The sequence below is a fragment of the Chelonia mydas genome, chromosome 20, assembly GCF_015237465.2.
Source record: "Chelonia mydas isolate rCheMyd1 chromosome 20, rCheMyd1.pri.v2, whole genome shotgun sequence".
Lineage (NCBI taxonomy): Eukaryota > Metazoa > Chordata > Testudines > Cheloniidae > Chelonia > Chelonia mydas.
In genome coordinates, this window is record NC_051260.2 from 6,542,274 (window position 1) to 6,570,180 (window position 27,907).

The 27,907-nt window shown below is 58.0% G+C and overlaps 3 protein-coding genes across 15 annotated transcripts in view; 1 reads left to right on the forward strand and 2 right to left on the reverse strand.

Moving 5' to 3' along the window:
• The window catches only part of LOC102937381 (patatin-like phospholipase domain-containing protein 6), a 56,005-nt gene extending 40,755 nt beyond the window's left edge, over window positions 1-15,250 (forward strand). For 3 of the 11 annotated variants that reach the window (XM_043532965.1, XM_037883831.1, XM_037883832.2), the window contains exons 25-37: window positions 1,236-1,418; window positions 1,827-1,945; window positions 2,360-2,516; window positions 3,283-3,399; window positions 3,606-3,675; window positions 6,709-6,828; window positions 7,375-7,491; window positions 10,283-10,431; window positions 10,977-11,129; window positions 11,696-11,812; window positions 12,381-12,477; window positions 12,665-12,765; window positions 13,655-15,250. In XM_043532965.1, the coding sequence (XP_043388900.1) occupies window positions 1,236-1,418; window positions 1,827-1,945; window positions 2,360-2,516; window positions 3,283-3,399; window positions 3,606-3,675; window positions 6,709-6,828; window positions 7,375-7,491; window positions 10,283-10,431; window positions 10,977-11,129; window positions 11,696-11,812; window positions 12,381-12,477; window positions 12,665-12,765; window positions 13,655-13,702 (1,548 nt within the window). In that variant the 3' untranslated portion in view covers window positions 13,703-15,250. The other 8 variants (XM_037883833.1, XM_037883835.2, XM_037883834.1 and 5 more) reach the window with 8 other exon arrangements.
• A 2,841-nt stretch (window positions 15,251-18,091) lies between these two features.
• On the reverse strand, window positions 18,092-18,508 carry LOC119564326 (zinc finger protein 664-like; the record flags this gene model as incomplete). Its single annotated transcript, XM_037884265.2, has 1 exon — window positions 18,092-18,508. A coding segment is annotated over one exon (417 nt), but the record flags the coding sequence as incomplete, so codon positions are not given.
• LOC102947572 (zinc finger protein 501) lies at window positions 18,431-27,869 on the reverse strand. 3 transcript variants are annotated; one of them, XM_043532973.1, is made up of 3 exons: window positions 27,739-27,843; window positions 19,936-20,034; window positions 18,431-19,491 (listed from the first exon to the last, which is right to left on the reverse strand). In XM_043532973.1, exons 1-3 carry the CDS (start codon window positions 27,821-27,823, stop codon window positions 18,512-18,514), a joined length of 1,164 nt encoding a protein of 387 aa, XP_043388908.1. In that variant the 5' UTR covers window positions 27,824-27,843; the 3' UTR covers window positions 18,431-18,511. The 3 variants fall into 3 exon arrangements, with proteins under 3 accessions (XP_043388908.1, XP_043388907.1, XP_037740192.2); XM_043532972.1 differs by having other exon boundaries at window positions 27,724-27,843; XM_037884264.2 differs by having other exon boundaries at window positions 18,485-19,491; window positions 27,733-27,869.
• Window positions 27,870-27,907: the final 38 nt, after the last annotated feature.

Consider the following 27,907-nt stretch of genomic DNA (forward strand, 5'->3'; position numbering starts at 1 on the left):
AGACAGAGTGATTAACAATTGGAACAACTGATCAGCAGTGGCAGTGGATTCTCCATCACTCGCCATTTTAAATTCAAGATGGGAGGTTGTCTAAAACAGTGGTTCTCAACCAGGGGTACGTGCATAGGCACCAACTTCCCCTCTTTCCCTTGGATGCTCCACCCCTTCCATGAGGCCCCACCCCTGCCCTGCCCCCATTCCAACTCCTTCTCTAAATCCCCGCCTCTTCCCCGCCTCCGCCCCTGAGCGCGTCGTGTTCCCGCTCCTCCCCCTCCTCCCACAGCGTTCTAACGCTCTTTGGTGGTGGCCAGGTGGGAAGCGCTGGGAGGTAGGCGAAGGAGCAGGGATGTGGCAGGGACGATCAGGGGAGGGGGCGGAGGAGGAGGAGGAGGAGGTGGGGCGTGGGGTGAGGGGAGCTTGGCTGCCAGTGATTGCAGAGCACCCACTAATATTTCCCCTGGGTGCTCCAACCTGGAGTCACGGGGTCAGATTTTTAGCGTCCTAAAATCTCCTGGTTTGGCTTCAGTAGCCTCCAGGAGATGGAGCCCGATTCCAGGAGACTCCTGGTGGAACCGGGAGGATTGGCAACACTATCAACTGACCAACTGCAGGACCCGGCCTGGAGCTTTGCCCTGTGGCACCTAGCATCAGCGCTGGCCTGGCCCACAAGGAGAGGAGCCAGTTCCCACCCCAGCCAGGGAGCCTGGCTCTCAGCTCCAGCCATAGCAGCTCCTGCTTCTAGTCCTGGAGCCCTCGTTTAATTCAGGATATGGATACGTGTACCCCTGGGAGTACACAGGTCTTCCCATGGTACATCAACTCATGTATATATTTGCCTAGTTTTATAACAGGCTACATAAAAGCGCTAGCAAAGTCAGTACAAACTAAAATTTCATACTGACAATGACTTGCTTATACTGCTCTGTACACTCCGCACTGAAATGTAAGCACAGTATTTATATTCCAGTTGATTTATTTTATAATTATATGGTAAAAATGAGAAAGGAAGCCATTTTTCAGTAATAGTGTGGCTGTGACACTTTTGTATTTTTATGTCTGATTTTGTAAGGAAGTAGATTTGAAGTGAGGTGAAACTTGGGGTTTGCAAGACAAATTAGTCGCTTGAATGGGGTACAGCAGTTTGGAAAGATTGAGAGCCACTGGTCTAAAAGATCTGCTCTAGGAATCCACCGGGGAGTTGGCTCATTCTAGGGGCCCCTGTTCTGCCCTTGCAGTTGGAGCAGATGCTGGAGAACACAGCCGTGCGTGCCCTGAAGCAGCTGATTCTGCTGCACCGGGAGGACGGCCCCAGCCCCTCCCGTACCGTTGAGTGGCTCAACATGCGCAGCTGGTGCTCAGGACACCTTCACATCAAGTGCCCACGCCGTGTCTTCTCCCGCCGGAGCCCCAACAAGCTGGTACTGTCCCTCTCATCCCCAGGACCCTTTGGGCTGGTGCAGCATGGTGCCACATGGCGAAGCTGTCTGTGCTAAGGAAGACAAGACCCCATGGGGGTGGGCACAGAGCTGCTGTCTCAGAAAAGACCCCCCAGGCCAGTCTGGTCCCTGTGGTGCCTCTGCTGCCTTCCATCGCATTAACCTGGGCAGAGCCTGATGCCAGCCTGGCATAGGTCTGTGATGGCATCAGACCTCTCTGGAGTGTGGGGTACAGAGCCAGGGGGTTCCCTGTTATAAGGGGGTGGGAGGGTGCTGTGTGTGTGGGAAGGAGTTGCTGTGGGGTGGGCTCTGGGGGTGAATGCGTGCTGTATGGGGGTTGCTAGCCTTTGGGGGTGGCAGCCGGTCTGACTCTTGCTCCTGGCCCTGCAGAGGGAGATGTATGCGAAGGTCTTCGAGAAGGATGCTGACCGGCACAGCGACTTCTCCCGCCTGGCACGGGTCCTGACCGGCAACAGCATTGCCCTGGTGCTGGGAGGAGGAGGGGCCAGGTAGGGGCTCAGACAGGGCCTGGCTGGGGCACTGAATTCCCATGGCACTCCTTTGCACCCAGGCTCAAACCAGCCCCCAAAGGGGGGCCGTAGGCATCCACAACCCCAGCTTTACAGCGGGCCGGGGGGACAAACCCGGGGATAGAACCCAGGAATCCTAGCTCCCAGCCCCATGTCCCTACTGGTACACGAACACTGCCTCTCAATAAGAGCCGTGGGATTGGGGCTGGGACAGTGACCCTGCTGCCCAGCACCCTGCCCGGAGCAGTGCATGCTGGGAGCACCACTGCAGACCGCCTGGCCTGATGGAGGCATGGCAGCTGCGTGGCAGGTTGCAGAGTTTGGGGCTGTGTGATGGGCCCTGGAACAGGCTCCCTGCCTGCCATTGGTCTCTGACCCCGCCCTTCCCACCAGGGGCTGCTCCCACATCGGGGTGATCAAGGCCATGGAGGAAGCCGGGATCCCTATTGACCTGATCGGGGGCACGTCCATTGGCTCCTTCATCGGGGCTCTCTATGCTGAAGAGCGCAGTGCTGTGCGCACCAAGCAGCGTGCCCGTGAATGGGCCAAGGTGAGGGGCAAGGCCTGCTGTGGGGTGGGGCAGACACAGGGTGGGTGTGCTGTGGGGCAGGGCCAGACTTGGGAGGGTGGGAGCAGGAGAACTCCCCAAACCAGCCCCTCCCAGAGCTGCCATCCCGTGACCCAGCCTTCCCCACAGCCGCTGGCAGCCAGGCCCAGGGCTGCACTGGGAGCTGGGCGTCACGGCATGCACTGGGGCCTGCTCACTCTGCCTGAGGGGGCCTAGAGACCCTCCAGGCTCTCTCTGCTGCAGGCGTCTCTGCCCCCTGCCCGTGCTGTGCAGCTCTGCCCTGTGGGTTCAGAGGCAAGCCTGCAGGCTGTGGCAGTTTGTCCTCCCTTTGGCCCTGGGACGCCTGCTTGGCTTGGAGCGGAGAGCCCCATGGCGCGCCGCAGCATCGTGCTGCTAGGCACGGCAGCCTCTGCTGCGCATGCAGCAGGCTCGGGCAGCAGGGGGGTTCCGGTGGGAATCGCAACATCCCCAGTAACAAGCCGTCATGCTAGTTGGCACACAGTGCTTTGGCTGGAGGACATGCCACACCCCCACCAGCAATCCCGGGGCTGGCATGCCAAGTGGAGGGGCTGCTCCAGGGCACCGCCGGCTTCACAGCCACATGCAGTGGGTGAGTGTCCTGTGAGCTTCAGGCTCGCTGCCGGCTCCCCGACAATCCTCCCTGCCTGTCCCCATGAGCCTGGACTCCGCACACTGCTTGTGCTGGGCCGTGCCCCCCGCGGAGTGACCCCTCGCCCTCCTCCTGCAGAGCATGAACTCCGTGTTTGAGACGGTTCTGGACCTCACCTACCCCATCACCTCCATGTTCTCCGGCTCAGCCTTCAACACCAGCATCAACAAGGTCTTCCAGGACAAGCAGATTGAGGTAGGGAGATCCAGGAAGCTGGGCGGGGGTCCTGGTGCAGAACACTCAAAGTAGCCTCTTGCTGGGCAGCCCTGAGCAACGCTCCCTGCTGGCAGCGGTGTTCCCTGGAGCCCGGCCTTGCCCAAGGGGCGTGGTGCCTTGCACAGCCCCCACAGCAGCACCCTGGGCTGTAACACGTCTCTGATTAGCCCTTTGTGCCCCTGCAGGATCTGTGGCTCCCCTACTTCAACGTGACGACGGACATCACAGCCTCGGCCATGCGGGTGCACAAGGACGGTAAGCGCCTGCGCCCCACACCCATGGCGTGTCCCAGGCTGCACGAGGTGCATGGCGCCCTGGCTGTTGGGGCCCAAGTCCTCAGCATCCTGCTCATGTGAGGGTCCAGAGCCAGAGGCCTCTCCCTGCCCCCCACCCTGAGCCAGGAGCGCAGCCTGTGGGGTGGAGCCTGGTTGGTTGCTGAGAGTAACGGGCCTCACTGGCCTGTCTCGGTCCCTGCTGGCTCTCTCCAAAGAGCCCTGCTGTGTGTGTGCTCGATGGGTCCACGTGGCCAGGCCAGGCCTGGGCTCAGCTCAGGGAGGCCTACTCTGACTGAAGCTATTTCGGGAGATTTTTTTTTTCCAACATGACATAATGTCATTTCCTTAAAATAGCCTATCAAAATCTCCTGGATGGCTTTCAGTAGACGCCGGGGGATCGATGCTGCTTCCGGGAGACTCTAGGCCAAACCTGGAGGGTTGGCAACCCTAGCTGAGCATTGCCGGCCCTCAGGTGCTGAGCCGATGTCTCTAAGGATGGGAGCAGGTTATCGCCTGCTCTAGAGAGTGCCCCCTGCCCCCCAGGAAGCAGTGCTTGTAACCCCTAGCCCACATCAGCTGGCATGGGCCACCCGACTGCCAAGCCATCCACTAACACAGTGAGGGACTGGGCTGGGCATGGCCATCTCAATGTCTTTGCGCTTGTCCCCTTTGCCCCCACACCTGGCAGGGCCCCTTGGCACCCTGCCCTGCAGAGAAGGATAATGTTACAGGAAAGGGCTGAAAGGAGTGCAGGGGCTGTCAGGGCAGGGCTCCAGAGGTCTAATTGGGAGTGATGGGCTGAAATAAAGGAGAGACCCCCCCGCCCCGTCTGCCCCCACCCCTGCGAGAGAGCCAGGGCAGAAGCTGCTGTTGGTGGCGCAGGGGGCGCTAGCTCTGCTGCCAGGGCTGGGCTAGAGGCAAAGCCAGGCTCTGGGCCACCCCCTCCTTCCGCAGCAGTGCTGTCCTGGGGCAGCGACCCCGGCTGCTCTCCCAGGGGCTGGGGCACCCCTTATAGGGAGCACTCAGCCCGAATTGACTGGGGCCAAACACCAGAGCCTGGGGGCTTCCCCCACCCAGGGCTCTGCCCGTGGCAGCAGGAGCTGCTGGCTCCCCCTAATCACCTGGCCTCAGGGCCCAGAATCCCCAAGCGGCCAAACACCATTCCTGTCTTTCTGGGGGCAGCAAGGGCCAGCCTGGGCCAGCACAACCCAGGCCCAAGAGCTGCTGACGCTGCTCCTGGTCAGAGCTGGTCCCTCCCTTCCCCCTTGCCCATTCCCACACTCTGCTGCCCACTTGGTCACTGTCTGGCTCTTCCCCTGTTCCCTGCTTGTAACAATTCTGCTACTCACTAACCCCTGGTAACACCCCCCACCCCTGACTGTGTGGGGAGAACACAAGATGGGGCTATGGGACACACTAACCTTGCTGCCCCCTGCCCCTCACGTCTGGCCTGAGCGGCCCTCCTGTCATCTGACACCCCCATTGGGCCAGCTGGATGGCGTGTTAGCAGCAGCAGCAGGGGCAGCTCTGGGTGAGTGGGGGGAGCTGTGGCAGCATTCTGTCCTTGCACTTGGGTGGTGGTGGTTGGGAGCTCTGGGTGGAGCGAGGGCCTGCTATGGGGGTGGGTGGGTGTGTGGTGAGGCTGGGGCTGAGGCAGACAAGGGGCAGCGTTCTGTTCTTGCACTCAGGTGGTGGTGGTTGGAGGCTCTTGGGGGAGGCAGGTGGAGGGGGGTGCGTGTGGCGAGGCTGGGGCGGACAAGGGGCAGCGTTCCGTCCTTGCACTTAGGTGGTGGTGGTGCTGGTTGAGGGCTCCCTGGAGAGGTAGGAGGCGGGTGCTGCTGGTTCAAACTCAGTCTCTGCCCTCGGTCCTCATCTTGTGCCTTGTCTGTCACAGGCGCCTGATCTCACCTGGGACATTGATCCATCCATGCCTGTCCACGGGGCGCCCCGGCAGCTGTAACTGCCTGGCTCTCACTCTGCCTGCTTGTCTGTCCTAACGCCAGCTAACCCCCACTCACCCCTAACTCACTGAGTCCATGGGCCAGGTGACAGGGAGATGGGTCAGGGAGGGGCAGGTCTGGTTCTGCTGTGTGTCTGTGTGTGTGTGTGAGTGCTCTCTTCCTGGGGAGATGCCAGGGGAAGGCCTTCTCCCTACCAGGACCCTGCTGTCCTACCAGGGGTCCTCAGCTGGCATCCAGAGGCATCAGCTGAAGCCCTTCCCCCAAAGCCCATGGAATGGGGCCTCTGCCTCCTGCAGTGATTGGGGACTCCCTGCACCCCCATCTCAGCGTGTGCCTCCATCTCCTCCTGGACCAGCAGTGCCCAGCCTGTGCTGCTGTCTCCGGCCCTGGACAGTCCCGTCCTGGCGTCTGTGCGCTGGGCGGTGAAGAGCTCTGTCTATGGTGGAGGCTGCAGCCTGAGGCAAAGTCCTGCAAAGAGCTCCTGACAGCCAACTGAAGTCATAGCCTGCACAGCCTCATTCCCGAGCTGGCCTGGCCCCCGGGGTCCCGCAGCCCCTTGAGTGCTGGTCCCCACATGCCCGTGTGCGTGTTGCCGGGCAGCCTTCTGCCAGCAAGCACACAGCAGCGTCTCGTTGGGCCAGGGCCTGGCACTGCCCCATGGCTGAGCCAGCAGGGCATTGGGGTAGGTAGAATAGCCCAGCCCAGTTGTCAGTGTAGCCACCACTAGCTGGAGTGGGCTGAGGGGGACGGGTGTTCGGGGAATTGGTCCCTCCTCTGGTGGGGGGGCGGATTTCTGGGTATGTCATAAGGGTTTGTCCCTCTATTAGGCTGGGGGTGGCAGGGGACACCTGTTCCCACACCCAGCCTGACTCCTAGCACAGACCGCCCCGTGTCTGAGCCGGTGTGCCCTCTTCCTGCCAGGCTGGGGAGACCTCCCAGTACCCCTGCTCCAAAGAAGGCATCTGGATTTCTGAAGCTTCTGTCATGTCGTTTCCTGTCTTCTCTCCGTCTGTGCTGTCCCCGTGCCCTGTGACTGTCTCCTCTCCCTCCAGCAGGCAGTGTGTGGCGCTACGTCAGAGCCAGTGCATCTTACCCCCCCTACCTGCCTCCTCTCTGCGACCCCAAGGACAGCCACCTGCTTGTGGACGGCTGCTATGTTAACAATGTCCCAGGTCAGCATCATGCGCTCCTCGGGCCCTGGGCCACGGAGATGACCTGCGTGGCTTGGAAGGGAGGGCCAGGCTGGGCCGGGGTGGCAACTGGCTGCAACCCCTGCCCACCATACTCTGCCACGGCCGCCCCAAGTTGGGCTGCAGCCACTGCCTCCTTCCATGCCATAGCTTGTCCTTCCCTGGCGAGGGCTGGTTCTGACAGGCCTGAGGGCACAGGCTGGATCCCAGCACCCCGGCCAGACGTGCGTTGCTCAAGCTGAGAAATCTGCACCTCGTGGGGGCCGGCGCTGGGAGCCTCGGCCACCAGGCCAGGTGCTCGGTCTCTCCTGAGGCCTTTGGGAGTTAATCCAAGGCACCACCTGTTCCAGAGCAAGGGGCAAGGACGGGACCCAACCCCTGGCTGAGCTCTAGGCAGTTGGCTAGTCTCTCGCTGGCTCCAAGGACCGTGCAGATTCCCCAGCCTGGGTGCCAGGGGCACCCTCCCTTCCCCGGGGCTCCGGGCCTGCAAGAGGCCGTCTCCTGACTGCGTCTGTTCCTGCCGGTTAGGCTCGCTGTGGCGGTATGTGCGAGCGAGCATGACCCTTTCCGGGTACCTGCCGCCACTCTGTGACCCAAAGGATGGCAACTTACTGATGGACGGTGGCTACACCAACAACCTGCCAGGCAAGTACCTGCCGCTGATGGAGACGCTGCTCACAGACCGCGAAGCAGGCCACCGGGGGAGGCACCGCTGCTGCCAGAGTTTCCTGCCCCCGTTGCCTGGCTCTGCCCTGGCGCGCATCTCCATCGCCACCCCCACTGGTGTCTCCGCAGCACTAGAGCCTCCTCACGGCTGAGCTGGGGCCTGGGCCTCTTGCCCTTCTGTGGGGCTGGAGGAACGTTATCGTTAAAACCAGCAACTCACCCGAAGTGGGGATCCTGCTCAGGGAGTGGGGCTTCCCGCCCACCACCCTGCGGGGCTGGTGCAGCACCTGGGCCCATGGCCAGCTGGGCAGGCTCATGTTATATGTGTGTGTAGGGGAGCAGCTCTTCCCCAATGGCTCCTTTGCATTCTTGCTGTCTGCTGTCCCTGGCATCCCAAGTGGGGAATGGGTTTGAGGGGTCGGGGGGGTCCCTGCTTTGCCTCCCTCTTGGAGTCAGGCTGAGGGCTGGACATTATGGAACCGCAGTGCTGGGCCCCGGCCTGGGTGAGGACTTCTTAAACTGGAGCAAAGGCTACGGAAGAACCCCAGGCTGCTCCCCAACTGGAACCATGCCCAGCTCTTTACCCATGGAGGTTTTGAGCTTTTCCCTCAGCCCCTGGCCCCACAAGCCCCCGAGCAGGGACGGGGGAGGCTTGTACTTGAGGCTCCAGAGCAAACAGCCTCAGGTCCCAAGGAACCAGGTTCCCTTTGCAGCTGCGTGGAGCCGCACTGAGCTCAGCCTCATGCATCAGCACCTGCCGATCCGTGCTGCAGCCAAATGGTGCCAGCGCGGGCAGGCAGCCACGGGGAGGGGCGGGGTCTGGCTGCTTGGAACTTAGCACCAGTCTTGTTGCTGATGCTCAGCAGAAGGAAACCAACCCTGGGCCGAGCGGGCTCCACGAGTGGCGGTTCCCATCGCTACATGCAGGAGCTGGGCTGAGCGTGGGCCTGTCAGGCCCTGGAATGTCCCTGTTCCCCTTCAGCCCCAGTGAAGTGAGGCCTTGCCGGAGCCTCCTCCTACAGGGAGAACCAGGTGGTTCTGTCTGTGGACTGAGAACGCCCCCAGCCTTTTTCACATGGGAGCAGCAGGAGCAAACAGCAGCAGGCACGTTCCTTGGTCCCGATTTCCCAGCTGCCTGTCCTGTCCCCCCAGAGCTCTGTCTCTGCTCCCCGTCATGGCCACCCCCACCACTACTACTGCCGCCGGCTGCTCGTGTTCAGGTCCTCACAGCTTCAACCAGTCCCCCCTCTGCCCTGGTGTCCCAGGGTGCCCATCATGCTCAGGATGCCCCTATGGTTGTGCTAGGCCTCAGGCCTCCTCTTTGCAAGGGCGAGCCCCACGACTCTGAGACTTCAGGCTCCAGCCACCCGCTTCTCGCCGGGGCTCCCCAGTGAGTCCAGCTGAGTGTAGACCCCGTGAGAGACTCGACCCTTTTGGCAACAATGCAGCCAGCAGGGAGTGGCAGTGACACTGCAGAGCCTGTTCAGACCACGCCCTCGTCATTAGTCACCTGGACTCTGGGACCGAGGGGCTCGAGTCTGTCTGAGCTCAGAGCCTTTGTTAGCAGTAGCCTCTGCTCCAATCCGCCTGCGTTCTCAATCTTCCGGCTGGGCAGCAGCCATCTTAACCCCCTCCACACACATACACCTGCTCTCTTTGTCTCCGCGGCTGTCCTGCGGGGCTCCCCTCAGCTCCCAGTCTGTGACAGTCACTGTCCGCTCAGGGTGTCTCCGAGGCAACTTTGTCCATGTGGGGACAGTTCTTGATAGTTCATTCAAACCACCGCAGACCTGCCTCTGTAACACCCACAGCTCATCTCCCTGCCCCTGAGGAGTGATTAGCCCCTTCATACCCAGGGGGTGGCATTACACAATAGGGACACTGAGTCACACACTTTCAAAAAAATATTACAAAAACTTACGGGGAAGCCTTCAGCCCACACAGTTCAGCTGATGGTTGGCCTTGCCATGTGACCCACCCAGGGCCTTGGGCAATGGCTTCTGTTTAGTTACCTCACTCCATAAAGGGGCTTAATTGCTCCTTCCATGGAGCCTAACAGAAGAGACTGCACCCATTGGCAGTCACAGACTTGGGTGAAGCCTTCAGCGGGTCTTTGGCAGACAGCCATTTACACACTGCTCCAGCAGCTGTGCTCTGCCCCTGGAGCTGCACTGGGCCCTCCCCAGCACGGCGATGGGCTGTCCCTGTTGCAGCTTGGAGTCCAGAGTTTAGCGTGGGACAATCCTACTGCAGCCTGTCTGGCCAGGGGTCCTTGCCTGGGACGAGTTCCTACTGCCCTCTGAATGTGCCATGGAGGGGGAGCTCCCAGGCAGAACAGAGCCAGCCGGGGGAGGCTGGGTGAGCTGGACCTGCACTTCACACAGAGAAAGTCAGAGGGGGGATGGGGAAGATCTGGCCATGCTGGACCCTGCAGTGGGAAGCTCCACGCCTGGCCAGTTGGGCAGTGCTAGTGGGAAGGGGTCCCTGGACTCCCTGGTGCTGCGGAGCCACCCCCACGTACCCCGCCCGCTCTCATGCTGGTCATGCCTCCCACGCAAATGCGGGTGAAGGAAGAAAAATGGTTGCTTCAAACCTGGCTTTGCTCCCCACCTCCTGCTTGTGGCTGGGGTTCTGCCCTGCTCCCCAGCTGTGGTTGTGGGTTGGGGCATGGGGCGGGGAGCTGCCCTAATGGCAACAGGCAGGAGCATGGGGAGCCGGCAGGGCCACTCCCTGCCGGGCCGCTGCCCTGACGCGCTCTCTCTGACGCCAGCGGACATTGCCCGGACCATGGGCGCCAAAACGGTGGTCGCCATCGACGTGGGCAGCCAGGACGAGACTGACCTCTGCAACTACGGCGACAGCCTCTCAGGCTGGTGGCTGCTGTGGAAACGCCTCAATCCCTGGACCCAGAAGGTCAAGGTGAGCCCTGCCCTGGGGGCTTCCGTGCCCGAGAGCCCCCTCCAAGGGGAATCTGCCCCATCTCTCCTGCTGCCTACGTCCCCCCAGCCACCTGGGCCGCACCTGTCCCATGCTGCAGGCCGGGGGGGCATGTGAGGGGAGGCAGGCGGGCCCCACCCACCCAGGGCTGGGGCTTTTCACCATCCCTCTCCCCTTCTGTGACTCTGCCCTCCACCCCAAGGGCAGCGACAGCCCTTGGTGCTGGCAGGGTCCCTTCCACCACAGCCCCTGCCTCCCAGGGCTGCTCCTGCCTGAGCATGCGGGCCTGCCTCGGCAGCCAGGTGGCTTCCCTCAGGCTGGCTGGGCACAGTCACTCCTGATGCCCCAGTAGCAGTTGCTGGGATCCGGCTCCAGCCACTCAGCTGGACTGAGCCAGCTGGAGGGGAGTCAGACCTGCAGAAAGTAGGAGAGACTGTCCCTTGCAGCCTCCTGCCCCGGGATGCTGTCCCAGGTGGGGCTGATCCAGCCCCTTGCAGGACACTCCTGTTTTTCCCACAAACATACAGGTGCCCGACATGGCGGAGATCCAGTCACGCCTGGCCTATGTGTCGTGTGTGCGCCAGCTGGAGGTAGTAAAGTCGAGCTCCTACTGCGAATACATTCGCCCACCCATCGACCGCTTCAAAACCATGGACTTTGGCAAGTTCGACGAGATCTACGTGAGTCCAGATGGCCTGGGCCACGGGGGAGGGGAATGTGGGAGGCCCTGATTAGCTGGGGGTGTCTGTGCTCGGCTGGGGGCGGGGTGGTGGGAGGCCCTACTTTGGGCCCTGGGCTGCACTGGCCTGGGGGTGAGAGGCCCTGATCTGGGGGGGCGGGGGGTGTGTCTGTGCTCGGGCAGAGGTGGAGGCCCCGATCTGGGGGGCCAGGGGAGGATCTGTGCTCAGCCGGGGGTGGGCTGGGTGGGAGGTCCTGATCTGGAGGGAGGGTGGGGTCTGTGCTCAGCAGGGTGTGGGAGGCTGAGGGCTGCACTTGGCTGGGGAGGGTGGGAGGCCCTGATCTGGGCCATGAGCTGTGCCCAGGTAGGGGAGGGAGAGGCCCTGCTTGCTGGGATGGGTTGGAAATCTGATGGCCACCCTTGTGAGGAGCAGCCCCCCAGCTGCATCAGAGCACCCAGGGCAAATCCATGTCTTGGTCTGCAGCGGGCGCAGCCTGGCCTGGCCAGTCCCCCCCGCAGCTGGCTGGGAGGAGTGGGCCCCTCATCCTGCCCATCCATCTCATGCAGGACGTGGGCTACCAGCACGGCAAGGTGGTGTTCAGCGGCTGGAGCCGCGGCGACATCATTGAGAAGATGGTGAAGGACCGGCGCTCGGCCGACTTCTACGAGAGCAAGCGCATGGATGTGAGTGAGGGGGCAGCAGTGGGGCATGGGCCAGCAGGGGATGGGTAGCTACAGTGTGTGCCTTGTCATACTCCAGCCACTTAGCTCCCTTTTGTGCCAAGCTGATGTTCCTGGCTGTGGCAGCCCTGTGGCGCAGCACCAGTGCCTGAGGCAGGGGGAACAACCAGGTCCGCCCTGGCGCCCCAAGGGGTAGGGCTGGGGGCTCCAAGAGGAGTTGTGGGGGCTTGGCAAGGAAGTGCCCTCCCCCATCAGTGCAGACCCCAGTTCCAGCAGGAGCCGCCGTGAGGCTCTGGTCCCTTTGTCCTTAGGCTGAGCAGGAACCCCCAGCCCCTTGGCGAAGTGGGGGATCCGCTCAGGGCTGGACTCAGAACCACCTGCATGGGGTGAGAGCCTGACCCAAGAATTGACTTGCCCTTTGCCACAATGGCCCCCACTCCTTGTCCTCACCCACTGGAGCCCTCCTAAACCACCCGCTCTCTAGCTCAGCCCACATAGCACTTCCTCCCTGTGTCCCAGCCCCCCAGGGCTACCTGACGGGGACATCTCTAGACTGGCTCTCATCCCCCAGGTGCTGACTTGCCCCAGCGCAGGGTTCACTGATCTGGCCGAGATCGTGTCTCGCATCGAGCCGACCAAGAGCTACCTGTCCGATGGCTACGCTGATGGTGAGTGGGGGCAGGGGGCATGACGCAGGGCTCTCTGCCCATGTCACTCCAGTAGGATCCTGGGGCCCCAGCAAGGCTGTGGGACGGGAGTTAGGGCTGGGATAGAAGAGGGGACTGCGGGTAGGGATTGAGGGGCAGCAGGGCCAGGCCAGGAGCAACTGCCAGCCCCATGTGTGCTCCCATCCAGGTGAGGAATCTGACTACCTGACAGAGTACGAGGAGGAAGGGCTGGACCCCGCACGGGGAGAGGAAGAGTTGTTAGCACCGGCTGAGTGCACCCACACTGAGGTATTTGAGACTGTAAGCTCTGGACTCTGCTCCCTGGGGTTGGGGTGTGCTGGGCCCAGCTGCTTCTCCTGGGGCCCTCTCCAGGTGAGGGAGCTGGCCGAGGTGGGGCTCCGTCTGTGTCACTGTTCTGGCAGCTGTAGGGAGAGTTGGTCCCAGATGCTGCTACCCATGCTCCAGGGAGCAAGGGTGGGTCTGGATTCCCCAGCCCCTGGGACCATGCCCCCCTTCCCTGCACAAACACTGCGGGCTCCCCACAGGGTGCTCTCCACAGTCCCCCACTCCTCTGGGGGAGAGGTTCCCATTGACACTCTCCATGTCAGCTCCTGGGCTCCTTGCTCTCAGGCTGGCATTGCCCAGCTCCGGAGCCCAGAGAGGCCAGATCCTGGGGGTGGGGCTAAGAGTTGTGTGGGAGGGGGTGGGAAATGGACCTTCCCCTCTTGAATATGGGCACCAGCCCCATCCACCGCAATATGGGGCTTGTCTGGACTAGACGTTGCCCTAGATGACCCTGGTGTGCTGGGGGGGGAGGCTCCTGGCCATGTGGCTTGTCCTTACCCAGCTCTCACTAAACAGGCCTGAATTGTCCCTGCCTCGGCCTGGGAAGAAGCAGGGCGATTGCCCTGGGGGCAGCTCTCCTGGGACACGGGGGTCTCACTCCGGACTGGATGAAGGGATGGGGTGTGTGTTCTCCGCTCAGCCACTGACTGGGCTCTAGTCTGAGTTCACACTTGTCCTGCTGGTCCTTCCTGGCCCTGAGCTCTCTGGCCTGGGGGCAAGGGCCCATCATGACAGCAGCACTGCTGCCCCCTCCTGCCTCTTGGTGGCTGGCTGGGCCCCATTCTCCCCGAGGGCTGGGTCTGTGCCGTCACACGGTGTCTTCTCCTTCCAGGATGAGGAGAAGAGTCTGCGGCACCGCGTCTCCCCGCCCCAGGAGTGAGCCCAGCCGCCTGCTCCCGCACTGGGACAGATGGAGCCTGCAGGCCCAGGCCTGGCACTTGGAGACTGCGGCCTGCATGTAGCTGGGGCACTGGAGCCTATCCTGCACTAGATCCCCCCGGCCTGCATCTGCTGCTGGAGTCCTGAGGCCAGCCTGGTTCCACTCCGTTAATGGCCAGGGTTCTGCTGGGGTCAGCAGCCCTTCTACATCTTCCAGTATGCAGTGGGACCTGGCCTGGACACACCGCCGGGTGGAGTGGCGGCCACTAGGCCCAGCACTCTCCATCAGCCAGTACTGGACCCAGGCCAGCGCTGCTGCAGTTCCAGGGGGGCCTTCAGCTAACCGCTGTATCAGTTGCAGGCCTATGCTGCTCGCTCCAGGGACAGCAGGGCCCAGTCCAGCAGCCTCTGCTGGTAGGGGGTGAGGATGAGGGCTGGATGCTGGGCAGGACTACCCCCGCCCCCTCCCCGCCACACACACGAGGGCCCATGGCCCTTCTTTGCTGCCCCCTTCGCCTGCCTTTTGCCTGCCTCATGGAGGGCCACGGGGTGCAGCTGGCAGCCAGGGCCATGCACCCTTCCCCCATGGCCCTATGCCTGCACGCTCCTTGCTGGGTGCCAGGGCTCAGCTCCTGGCCACGTACTGCTGCACGACCCATTCAGGTGAGGGGGGGTTTGCCAGAGGAGGTGCCTGAGGGGTGAGGCAGATGCCCCCAAGCCCTTCTAGGTCCAACCCCAGCTTCTGCCGGCTTCTCTTCCCCTGGGTTGCCACCTGGGGTCCTGAACACCACACTGAGTCCAGAACCTGGGAGTCCTATGTCCCGTCACCCCCCAGCCCCCCTCCGGCTGAGTGCTTTGGTGAAAACACTGCCTCTCCCTCCTCCCCTACATGCACTGTGTATAGGGGCAGTGTCATTTCCCTCTTGCCCTCCTCTGCATTGTTGCTGTGGGACATGCCCCTCAGCATCTCTACTGCAGCTGCTTCTCCTTCCCAGCCCCACCTGCCACTCCTAGAGAGGGCCTGGGCTTCCTGGGGGGCAGGGCTGGGCCCTACACTGAGTATCAGGGATCAGCAGGGCCTGCTATAGCCCCAGCTTGCCTGGCTTGTAGGGGAAGCCAGGGGACCCATGGCCAGGGGGTGGTGGGTGATTTAGGCCAGAGCCTTGCTCCCTGGCTATGTGTAACTCTGCCAGGTCAGGCTGCTATTCCTGGGCTCAGCAGGCATTGCCCCCACCCCCCCAGCTCCTGGGCACCCCTACATACCTGGCTGAGCTGCTGGGATGCTGTTTGCACCTCCCTCCAGGCACCCCATCACTGTCATGGAGCCCCCACATCCCAGCTGCGGCCAGGGTGGGAGCAATATAACCCTAGATGCTACTTATTTTTGTTAAGTTATTGCTGAGGGTGGGAGCTGCAGGGGGCTTAGGGGCTGGCACGGAGAGGCCTGGGCACTGGGATTCTGTTATTTTTTATTTAAAAAAAACCTGCTCGTGGCTGCCCAGCTGAGGCAGGGTCTGCCCATCCTGCCAGAATAAAAGCTTCCACTGGCCGGGGCTGACAGTGACTCTCGGCCAACTCTGATCAGCCACCGGGGCCCCTGGGGCAGCCGGCGGCTCAGCCTGCTCCAGGGGAGGGCTTGGGAATAACAGGAGTGGGCCTCTGGCTCCACGGGCCCCCACTCAGCCCAGGCTGGCTCCTTCAGAAGAAAGCCAGGTGCTCAGGAGCTGCTGCCCCTGCTCTGCTGCTGGGGCAGGGGTTGGCTTGTTTTCCCTCACACCGTGAGTCGTGTCCCACCACAGGTGGGTGCAGCCCCTGCCAAGCTGTGGGCCCACTGAGCCATGCACGGTTCCCTTCCCCTCATGGGCTCCAGCATGTAGGAAACTGGGGCCTGGCCCCCCAACTCACTGCAGGGGCAGGTGCCTGGTAGGTCAGAGGAGGCTCCAACTCCATCCTCTGTGCTGCACTGGGGCCGAGCTCCTGTGCTCGGCAGGCTCTGTGCCTGCTCGTGCCCTTCGCCCTCCCCCCCATGTGGTGCAGGATCAGCTCCCAGCAGATCCATGCTGTGTGGGACTCTTTCCCTGCCGCTGTGCCCACCTGGCTGCAGCTCCCGTGGGCCCTGCAGCCTGCATCCAGCAGCTGGGAAGGTGAATCTGCCCCCCTCCCCAGCACTGCAACTGCTCCCAGCTGGGGAGCCCCAGGCCTGAATTCCCAGCAAAGCCCTGGGGGCTGCTCCTGTAGGTGGCTTTGGCCCTGGTGCCAGCTTGAGCTTCAGGACACCCTGGCCTGGGACCAGCTGCAGCTTAGGGGGTGTGTATCGGCACAGGCTCTTCGATGAGATCTGCTGGCCAAGCGGTCACTGTCACTTCCCAACCCAAGGACCAGGACCCGTGTAGCCCCAGCTTCTGCAATTAACCTTGGTCTAGCAGCAGCAAGGAGAAATTGCAGCCACCTGGTGGGCAGTTGGCCGTGGCTGAGCAGGCCCCACACCCCTGTCAGCTGCTTGGCCCGGCTCTCCTGTCAGCTACTCCCTAGTTACTGCCCTTGGATCACTGCACGGGTGGCCTCCCACCTGCTCTAAAGGCCTCCCTCTGGCCCAGAAGATGTGGCCCAGTCTGGCTCCCAGCAGGGCCCAGTGGGAGTCCAGGAGCTGTCCCCCAGCTTTGCTCTAGGAAACCTCCACTATATGGAAAAGCTTAGGCCTGCCCAGAGACCCAAACTGCAGGGTCCCCCCCTACTGCAACCCCCAAGAGCCCCCTCCCCCAGGCACCAGCCCCCTAGCACAGAGACACCCCTCAGCTGGGCACCCATGATGCTCACACTAAATCCAGGGCCAAGGCACCCATGCAGCATGCGGGCCCCATCACCGGGAATCGATGCTCCAGGGGTTAACGGCCAGGGCGCCTGCTGCCAGTGACCAGGCCCACAGAAGCATGCAGCAGAGCTGGTGCCCCTCAGCCTGCTGCCTAGCAGGGAGTGTTCAGGTCTAGGGAGCTGGAACTATGAGGAGCTGAGGCTCCTCGGAAAGCCAAGACCCAGTCACTGCCCCTCTCCGCCAGACCTGGGCACAGATCCCCTGGCCTGAAGCCATCTCCCCTCTCCTCATTGTCAGTCCGCCTTGCTGACATCAGGCAGTGGCTGCCTGGCCATGCTGCTGCAGCCATGTCCCACCCCACAGGTGGCAGATGAGGCGTAAAGCTGATCTGGGGCTCTGGGCCCATAAGCAAGGCCCGGAGTACCCAGGCCTGCTGCAGGCCGTTCTGCAGCAGCTTTAGACACTTCCAGGCAGAGGAAATGCAGAGCCTGCGCAGGGCCACAACGTGCTGGTGATTTCCACAGGCAGCGTCCTGATGCAGGCTGGTCTCGCAGCGCAGCAGGATTGTGACCAGAGCCGACCGAGCCCCGTCCCACCTGGCGGCCGGAGAAACTGGGATGGAAGAGAGGGCACGCTTTGGGGCTGCAAGCTGAACAGAACCCTCCCGCTGCAGTGCTAAGAGCTGGGAAGCGAAACAGTCACTGACATTGCAAAGGATCATGCCCTGCTGAGACGAGGGAGGCAGCTAGCTCCTCTCAGAGTGACTGGCGCGGACCAGGGAGGTGGCACTGCCCATGTTCTCACACAATGTGGTGGCAACAAAAGCCCCCAGAGAGACATTTCTCCAAAATGGAGCCAGGATGTCACAGCACCAATGAAGCCCTAGCAACACCGGGTGCCTGTGCCCAGCTGGCATTCCCCTCGGGAGCACTTGGTGCAGTCAGGCCATGGGGCCCAGTGCCTGCCCACTGCAGACATGACACAGGGCCCCTGGGAATTTCACAGGTTTATTTTCACTTTGTAACAAAACATTTTAGAAAGTTCATTAGAAGCTGCTCCCGCAGCCAGCCCCCCCATCCCTCCACCCAGCCCCTACCGTTTCCCACAAGCCTGCATTGGGCGTCCCCCTGCTTCTGTTCCCCAGCCCCGCACACATCTGGGCAGCTGCAGGGCGGGCTTTGGCTTGGCTGGGCCACACGGCAGGGCCCAGGGTGCTGGAGCAGCAGCCCGGGCAGCACCAGCCAGCAAAAGGGGAGAAAAATGGGGTCAGGCACTGCCTGGGCACAGCCCCCATTCCCTGAGCCCCACCCCGGAGCAGGGCCCCACCCTGCAGGAAGCTCTGCCCCCATGTTTGCTACCTGGGGCTGGAGAAACCATGACTGGTGGCAGCAGCTTCACTAACTCAGTACCTGGACAGGCAACGCAGGCCTGGCCCAGCCACCCCCATTCCTGGCAGTGGGCGGGGGAGTGGCCATGCACAAGTGTGGACTCTGGTCAGGGCCAGACCAGGCCAGGCCCATCCCAGCACGAGGGGGGTGGGAGTCACCGGCTGCCAGGGACGTCCTGGGGGCTGGGATGTCACTCAGCAGCGTGCACCCGCTGGTGCAGCAGGAGGTTGGAGCTGCGGGTGTAGCCGCACCCGCACTGCCCGCAGCGGAAGGGGCAGGCCCCGGCATGGGAGCGCTGGTGGCGAAGCAGGGCCGAGCGGTGGCGGAAGCGGCGCCCGCAGCGGGGGCAGGCGTGAGGTTTCTCGCCCGTGTGCCGCCGGCGGTGCCCCACCAGGCTGGCCAGCTGGGCAAAGTGGCACCCGCACTGGGCACAGGGGTAGGGGCGCTCTCCGCTGTGCGTGCGCTGGTGCGCAGCCAGGGCTAGACGGTGCCCGAAGGCTTGGCCGCACTGGCCGCAGCGGAACGGCTGCTCCCCGCTGTGCGTACGCCCGTGCTCCCGGAGGTGTGCCAGCTGGGCAAAGCGCCGCCCACACTCAGCACAGGCGTGGGGTCAGGCGCCTGCGTGGCCCCGCTGGTGCCGCAGGAGGTTGGCACGGTCAGCAAAGGCGCGGCCGCAGTCCGGGCAGGCGTGGGGGCGCTGGCCGGCGTGGGCACTGCGCTGGTGCTGGCGCAGGTAGGAGCTCTGGGTGTAGCTGCGCCCGCACTCCCCGCAGCGGTAGGGGCGCTCGCCCATGTGCACCAGCTCGTGCCGCAGCAACGTGGCGCTCAGGGCAAAGGCCTTGCCGCAGACCGGGCAGGGGAAGGGGCGTTCACCCGTGTGCGCTAGCCGGTGCCGGAGCAGGTGGGCTCGCTGGCGGAAGCGGCGAGGGCAGTCAGGGCAGGCGTGGGGGCGTTCGACGCTGTGTGTCTGCAAGTGCCGTGCCAGCGTGGAGCACAGCCCGAAGCTCTTGCCGCAGTGACCACAGGTGTGAGGGCGCTGGCTGGCGTGGGCGCCCTGCTGGTGCTGCGTCAGGTGGGCGCTCTGCCGGAAGCTCTGCCCGCACTCCCCGCAGCGGTAGGGGCGCTCACCGGTGTGCACGCGCTGATGCACCAGCAGCGCCGAGCTGCCCGCGAAGGCCTTGCCGCACACCAGGCAGGGGAAGGGGCGCTCGCCTGTGTGCGCCCGTTGGTGCGTGGCCAGCGCCGCGCGGTCGCAAAAGCCTTTGCTGCAGGTGGTGCAGACGTAGGGCCTCTCGCTCGCATGGAGGAGCTGGTGCCTTGTCAGCGTGGCGCTCTGCCGGAAGCTCTTCCCACACTCGCTGCATTTAAAGGGCCACCTGACTGTGGGGTCTCTGTGCCGCGCCGGCTCTGCATCAGCGCTACCTCCCGGCACAGCCTCCTCCTCCCTGGCACTGCCTCCTCGCACAGCTTCCTCTGCCCCCGCAGCAGGGTCTTTGTGCCACGCTCCCCCCACCAGCTCCACATCAGTGCTGGTGCTGCCCCTTCCCGGTGCAGCATCCTCTGCCCCAGCCACACTCGCCAGCCTCTCACCTGCAGGAACAAATGGGCAATCAGGCATGAGCCGTCCCCACAGGAGGCCAGCTAGGACAGGCACCACCCACGTGGCCCCGCCCCTCCCTGGAGCCGGTTTCTGAGCTGGGATTGAAGGGGGTGGTCACACCTCTTGCAGCTTTTTCAGGCTGCTGCAGACTCAGGCAGGCATCAGCACCACCCAGCTCAGGTTCACAAACTTTCTTTGCCTCTGCGTAGGCTGGAAATATTATTTGCATTTTCAGTGAGAGCCAAGACACGGCTCTCGCATGGTTCTGGGGGCCCTGGCGCAGGTGGTGGGATGGGTGCAGTGGTGCACACAGATCAGGGAGAGGGTGGTGACAACCTCTGAGAGGAGCTGGGCCAGGAGGGCTTGCAGGGGTGGCTTTGGGGGGGGGTCCCAGCTGCCCCCATCCCTCTCAGCTGGGCTTATTTATCCCTCACCTGTTTGGGGGCCCGGCCAGCTGTCATCGTCCTCGCCTTTGCTGAGATCCGGGACTTGCAGCTCTTCCCCTCGCTCCATCCAGTATTGGGATCGGGGCCCTGCTGGGAGAGAACAGAGCAGGTGGGATCCAGCTAAATACCCGCCCAGCTCGGCGTTCATCTGCCACTCTGGGCTGGCATGGACAGGACAGCCAGGAAACACCTGTGGAAACACAGGAGGGTCAATTCAGACACAAACAATCAGAGTGGAGGGGAGACGACCCCACGGACTCCCCGAGCCATGGTGCCAGCGAGGCCCCACAGCCGTTCACTAACACAGGGGTATAAAAGCCCCCTGCCAGCTTCAGACTTGAACCAAACTGGCTCCGTGCAGCGCCAGGACTGAGCCTCTGAACGGAACTGGTGGGAAACAGTTGGCCTGGCTAATGCCACCCTGTGTGGTGAACACCAACTCCGTGCAAAGGAGCAAGCCAGGGAAGCGCCCACATCCCGTGAGCCAACAGCCCCACCGGGGACCCCACTGCATGGGGCAGAGAGCCAGCAATCCCCTCGGTCACAAGGGGGTGGCAGAGACTCCTGCACTTTCCAGAGCAGACCGCGTACTCAGGCCCCGCAGGGGAAACAGACCACGGCCCTCCCGAAAGAGCCCCAAACCAGCCTCAGAGCACACAGCCTGGCCATCAGAGCTCTACAGGGAACAGCTCTGTGGTCTTCTGAGCCACAGAGCCCTGAGCGCGCTCCTGCTGGAGACATCTGACAGCATCACACCACTGGATTCGACCTAGGGAGGAAGTGCCTCACACTAATGAGGAAACCCCCCTCGCTCCACAGCACACCCAGGGACCCCTGCCGCTGGGACAGCACCCCAGCTCCTTGGCACAAGGAGCATCTTCGTTCTGGGCTTGTGCAGGGCCTGGTGCCATAAGGCCTGATCTCCAAATGGCTCCGAGTACTACCATGGGCCAAAGAGCAATCACCAACTGGTGCTGCCATTGCAAAGCAGCACCTCTCCCGATTCCCCCAATCATAGAACTGGAAAGGACCTCAGGAGGTCATCTAGTCCAGTCCCCTGCACTCAGGGATAATGCTCACTCCTGCCATGACAGGGGTTTGTCTAACCTGCTCCTAAAAGTCTCCAGTGATGGAGATTCCACAGCCTCCCTAGGCAATTTATTCCAGTGCTTAACTACTCTGACAGTTAGGAAGTTTTTCCTAATGTCCAACCTAAACTGCCCTTGCTGCAATTTAAGCCCATTGCTGCTTTATCCTCAGGGTTAAGGAGAACAATTTACCTCTCTCCTCCTGGTAACAGCCTTTTATGTACTCGAAAAATGGGGAGCATGTCCCCCCTCAGTCTTTTCTTCTCCAGACTAAACAAACCCAGTTTTTTCAATCTTCCCTCATAAGTCATGTTTTTTAGACGTTTAATCATTTTTGTTGCTTGTCATAAATATAAAGGGAAGGGTAAACACCTTTAAATCCCTCCTGGCCAGAGGAAAAACCCTTTCACCTGTAAAGGGTTAAGAAGCTAAGATAACCGCACTGGCACCTGACCAAAATGACCAATGAGGAGACAAGATACTTTCAAAGCTAGAAGGGGGGGAACAAAGAGTTCTCTCTGTCTGTGTGTTATCTTTTGCCGGGACCAGAGCAGGAATGCAGGTCAGAACTCCTGTAAAGGGCTAATAAGCAATCTAGTTAGATGTGTGTGAGATTCTGTTTTGTTTAAATGGCTGATAAAATAAGCTGTGCTGAATGGAATGTATATTCCTGTTTTTGTGTCTTTTTGTAACTTAAGGTTTTGCCGAGAGGGATTCTCTATGTTTTGAATCTGATTACCCTGTAAGGTATTTACCATCCTGATTTTACAGAGGTGATTCTTTTACTTTTTCTTCAATTAAAATTCTTCTTTTAAGAACCTGATTGCTTTTTCATTGTTCTTAAGATCCAAGGGTTTGGGTCTGTGTTCACCTATGCAAATTGGTGAGGATTTTTATCAAACCTTCCCCGGGAAAGGGGGTGTAGAGCTTGGGGGGATATTGAGGGGAAAGAAGTTTCCAAGTGGGCTCTTTCCCGGTTATATTTGTTAGACACTTGGTGGTGGCAGCAATAAAGTCCAAGGGCAAAAGGTAAAATAGTTTGTACCTTGGGGAAGTTTTAACCTAAGCTGGTAAAAATAAGCTTAAGGGGTTTTTCATGCAGGTCCCCACATCTGTACCCTAGAGTTCAGAGTGGGGAAGGAACCTTGACATTGTTTTTCTCCAATTTGTCCACATCTTTCCTGAAAGGTGATGCTCAGAACTGGACACAATACTCAGTTGAGGGCATATCAATGTGGAGTAGAGCGTAAGAATTACCTCTTGAGTCTTGCTTACAACACTCCTGCGAATACATCCCGGAACGATGTTCGCTTTTTTTGCAACAGTGTTACATTGTTGATTCATATTTAGCTTGTGATCCACTCTGACCCCCAAATCCCTTTCCGCAGTACTCCTTCCTAGGCAGTCATTTCCCAGTTTGTATGTGCGCAACTGATTATTCCTTCCTAAGGGGAGTACTTTGCATTTGTTCGTATTGAATTTCATCCTATTTACTTAGACCATTTCTCCAGATCATTTTGAATTTTAATCCTATCTTCCAAAGCACTTGCAACCCCTCTCTGCTTGGTATCGTCCACAAACATTATTAGTGCACTCTCTGCGCCATCATCTAAGTCACTGAAGATATTGAACAGAACCAGACAGAACTCTAACCCTAACCCAGAACTGATCCTCCCCACCCCCCAAACGCACACACACACCCCTGCACAGACACTGGTCACACCACCCCCATACCCCTGCACAGACACCAGTCGCACACACCCCTCACGCGTATACACAGACCCTTTTCTGGGGCAGGGAGTGGCAAGGCCTCCAGCAGAGGACCTCAGAGGGTCTGGTACACCCCTTCAGGGGACATTATACACTAGTTACAAATGAAGGAGTTTGTTGTTTGGTGAATTAAGAATGGGAAAATGGCAATATTTATCTAAATTTGTTTCAGTGTGTTAATAAAAATAATTAAACATATTATTAAAGTTGTGTGTTTTGCATGTTACACAAGAAAATTCATATGAAGGCAATGCTTGGGCATAGATGGCTCTCAGATAACTATGTGCAAACATCCAAGATCTAGATTAACCTATCCTGCGGTTCTGAGTGATTTCTGATGGCTTCTAAAATATATGCAACAGTGAATAGCACTACAGCGCTCCCAGACTCTGTCTTCTAGCCCTAATCCCATCTCTATGGGGTCGGATCTCTGAATCCTTCTTCAACTTCGAGTCTGTCTCAAAGCAGTAGAGTGTGCGCAAACTACTTAAAGAAATACTATCCTAGTCCTAGATACTACACTAAGTTAAACCTGCTAGCATCCTTAGTGTTTTCGGGAGACTCATACAGCAGCAATGTGGCTTGGTATGCGTTAATAGAGTTTGGAAACTATCATATGGCTAGAATACCTACACCTCCTTTCCTTTTATATTCCCCAAACTCCATCAGAGAAATGCCAGCTCTCAGTTTGACCATGTTTGTGGAAATATACAAAGTGGTTCTCACTGTCGTATGTTACCCCGACAGCTTTGAAGCTATCATGACACCTTTGCTTTAATACATGCTACTCTTTATGCAAATAATTTTGATGATTTCTATTGAACTGATCAATAGTTGAAACATTATTTTAAATATTAATGCTGCATTCAAGTTACATGGAAAAGTGCTACAGAGAGGGCAGACGAAGAATTTTGTGGGACAGTGGTGTAGTCATGCAGGACTTACATACTGCTTGCTATTTTAATTGAGATTTACAGCTCAAGCACTGGGGTAACAGTTTAAGTCAGTGGCTCTCAACCTTTCCAGACTAATGGACTCCTTTCAGGAGTCTGATTTGTCTTGCGCACCCCAAGTTTCACCTCACTTAAAAACTACTTGCTTACAAAATCAGACATAAAAATACAAAAGTGTCATAGCCACACTATTACTGAAAAATTGCTGACTGTCTAATTTTTGCCATATAATTATAAAATAAATCAACTGGAATAGAAATATTGCACTTACATGTCAGTGTACGACATATAGAGCAGTCTAAACAAGCCATTGTATGAAATTTTAGTTTGTACTGACTTCACTAGTGCTTTTTATGTAGCTTGTTGTAAAACTAGGCAAATATCTAGATGAGTTGATGTACCCTGGGAACACCTCTGCGTACCTCCAGTGTACACGTACCCCTGGGTGAGAACCACTTACATGATTCTCAAGTGTAGGGACTGAGAACAGCCAAAGGAAAGGTTACAATTTTCTTATTTTCTGTTTGTTTGCTTTACTTTTGTTCTGTTTCCTTTACCCAAAATAAAAACAGGAGCATCAGCAGAGCAACTGCAAAGCTAGAGCTGGCCAAATTGGAGAGTGACAAATCAAGACAGAAGCACGAACGCCAGAACTGTTTAGCTGAGCAGGAAGCCAAAGAGTGTGAACACCAAAATTGGGAAGCAGGAGCCCAGGAGCGGGAGGCAGAAAAGCAGCAGCAAGAAGACGCACACTGACAGGCTGTGGAACCAGAAGCAGCCGCACACCAATGATCCATGGTCCTTCCTTCGCCACCAGGCTCAGCATCACCTTTCTCACAGCTTGACTAAATGTTGAGGTGTAACCTTCAGAAGGAACCATTGCAAAGGTTCCCTGGACTATAAAAGAGAGGGACAAAGACCCCCAAATGATCTCTTTCACCTAAGAAGACAAAGGAGCCAGCACTTTGGCTTCTAGAGGAGATTCTGACCGAGGGTGGGAGGGACAGCCGCCATCCTGCTGGAAGACTTTGGGTGAGAAAAGCCATCTCGAACAAAGACTGTATCTTGCTAGGTTCAGTTTTAGTCACTGGAAAGCGTTTCACTTTTATCTGTTTGAAACCACTTCTGCCTTTATCTCTTATACCTGAACTCACATCAAATCCTATCTTCTTTTGTTACTAAACTTGTTTTACTTTTGAGCTAAACCAACAGTGCTGTGTTTGAATAAAAGTGTTGGCTAACTCCACTGAATGTGGCAAGCTGTGCATTTTGTCTCTTTCGAGGAGGAAAGAGACCTTATTATTCCTCTGAATGCTGCAGGAGAGGGCTGGACATGGCAGAGCACATAGGTTTGAGACAGTAGGTGTGCTGGGATCACCTGCTAACATCAGCCAAGTCAGGAAGCCAAGAGTATGTCTGTGAGAAGTGGTGGCAGGCTGCGGGATGCAAAATGGCTGAATCAGAGCTATACATGAATGAGAGAGGTAAATAGTGGTGCCCCCCAGGGATCTGTACTGGGCCCAGTCCTATTCAACATATTCATAAATGATCTGGAAAAAGGGGTAAACAGTGAAGTGGCAAAATTTGCAGATGATACAAAACTACTCAAGACAGTTAAGTCCCAGACAGACTGCAAAGAGCTACAAAAGGATCTCTCAAAACTGGGTGACTGGGCAACAAAATGGCAGATGAAATTTAATGTTTATAAATGCAAAGTGATACACACTGGAAAACATAATCCCAACTATACATATAAAATGATGGGGTCTAAATTAGCTGTTACCACTCAGATCTTGGAGTCACGGTGGATAGTTCTCCGAAAACATCCACTCAATGTGCAGTGGCAATCAAAAAAGTGAACAGAATGTTGGGAATCGTTAAGAAACAGACAGATAAAAAGACAGAAAATATCATATTGCTTCTACATAAATCCATGGTACGCCCACATCTTGAATACGGCAGGCAGACGTGGTTGCCCCATCTTTAAAAAGATATATTGGAATTGGAAAAGGTTCAGAAAAGGGCAACAAAAATTATTAGGGGTATAGAATGGCTGCCATATGGGAGCGATTAATAAGACTGGGAATTTTCAGGTTGAAAAAGAACGGACTAAGGGGGGGGGATATGACAGAGGTCTATAAAATCATAACTGATGTGGAGAAAGTAAATAAGGAAGTGTTATTTACTCCTTCTCATAACACAAGAACTAAGGGTCACCAAGTGAAATTAATAGGCAGCAGATTTAAAACAAACAAAAGGAAGTATTTTTTCACACAATTCACAGTCGACCTGTGGAACTCCTTGCCGGAGGATGTTGTGAAGGCCAAGACTATAACAGGATTAAAAAAAGAACTAGATAAGTTCATGGAGGATAGGTCCATCAATTGCTATTAGCCAGGATGGGCAGGGATGGTGTCCCTAGCCTCTGTTTGCCAGAAGCTGTCTGGGGCACATGGCATTGGCCACTGTCGGAAGACAGGATACTGGGCCAGATGGACTTTTGGTCTGACCCAGTATGGCTGTTCTTATGTTTTTATGTTCTCAGGTACAGTACACAGGACACAGTGCAGGCTGGTTGAAGGCTGTGTACCCCCAGGCAGGCAGCCACAGCAGCAGAAGCATTTTGGGGCACGTAGGGTTATAATACCAGCAGTGACAACATCTCACTGAGTTGAAACGCACTCCAGAACGTGGCACTAATCGATATTTGAAACCGTTATTTGTAAATATGAATGCCATATTCAGGTTACATGAAAAATGCTCCAGAGAGGTCACATGAAGCATTTTTGTGGGGTAGGGGCATTTCATTTTTGTCTGCATGGCCAGTGAATGGTATTTGAAAAGAGGCAGGTCACCACTTTGAGATGCATTAACCAAGACACATCTTGTTTTCGTTCAATTTACTTGCCATCATGCACAGAATTCTCCAATGGAAATAGTTAAGGGCCAAAGACTTCAATCTTTCTGCATCAGACCTAACTGCAAGCGGAACAAGTGATATGCATGGCTCACCAGTAACGCAATGATGTGCACATTCTTGACACCATCTAGTAAACTTGTTCACTTTGACTCAAGAAATTGCTACTTTTAAAATATTTGAAATCAATGAGCAATTGTTGCTGTTAGTGCTGACCACCGGTAACCCCTCTATTTAAGCGTTCGTGAGGATTTGTACGATAAGCCCCTGTTTTGCACGAAAGGAAAGGTTCTTTGTGAATTTCTGCATCATTTGGTGTTCTCTGCTTCTGCATAAAGAGGCTTTTCTGGTCTGTAATCCTCACACAACCAAACACTGCATTAAACTTCCACACGGAGGGGGAAACGTTGCCCCCCTCTTTTATAGCCCAGTGAACTTTTGAAATGCATTTTCAAAGTTCAGTGCACTGTTGTGAGGAGAGGTTCCAGGAAGTCTGATGACGAAGATTCCTGCTGTTTTCTTCCCGCTGGTGTGTTCCACTATGCAAATCACTCTGTTTACCCACGTCCCAGCCTTGTCTAGTTCAAACACGTTTTAGAAACATCACAGTGTGACAAAGTTCCTCCTCTGCCTTGGCGGGTCCTGTGCTTATTGGCGGATTTGCTCACCTCAGAGGTTCACGGCAGCCCTCAGTTTGGCCACTTTTGCTCGTGGCTCAAACCTGCCATTCACTCAGCTAACCTCACCACTGGCCAGCATGGGGGAAACGGAGAACAATCCCCACAGTCTCTGTGTCCCATCTAGTGGGTCGGGGACAGGCCAGAGCCCTTTCCAATTTAGACCTTCCCTTCTGGCGTTTCTCACAAACCAGGTCAACTCCTCCTGTGTCCAATCAGGAGTTGGGGGGATAGGGGGAACCCAGGCCCACCCTCTGCTCTGGGTTCTAGCCCAGGGCCCTGTGGATAGCAGCTGTCTACAATGTTCCCTGTATCAGCTGTGTGACAGCTACAACTCCCTGGGCTACTTCCCCCTGGCCTTCCCCCAGCACCTTCTTTACCCTCACGGCAGGATCTTCCTCCCAAAGCCTGATCACGCTTGAACTCTTCACTCCTCCAGCAGCACACCCTCTCACTCCCTGCTCCTGGCATGCCCCCTTACTCACTGATGGAAGGTCCTTTTTAAACCAGGTCTCCTGATTAGCCTGCTTGCCAAATTGATTTTAGAAAGTTCTT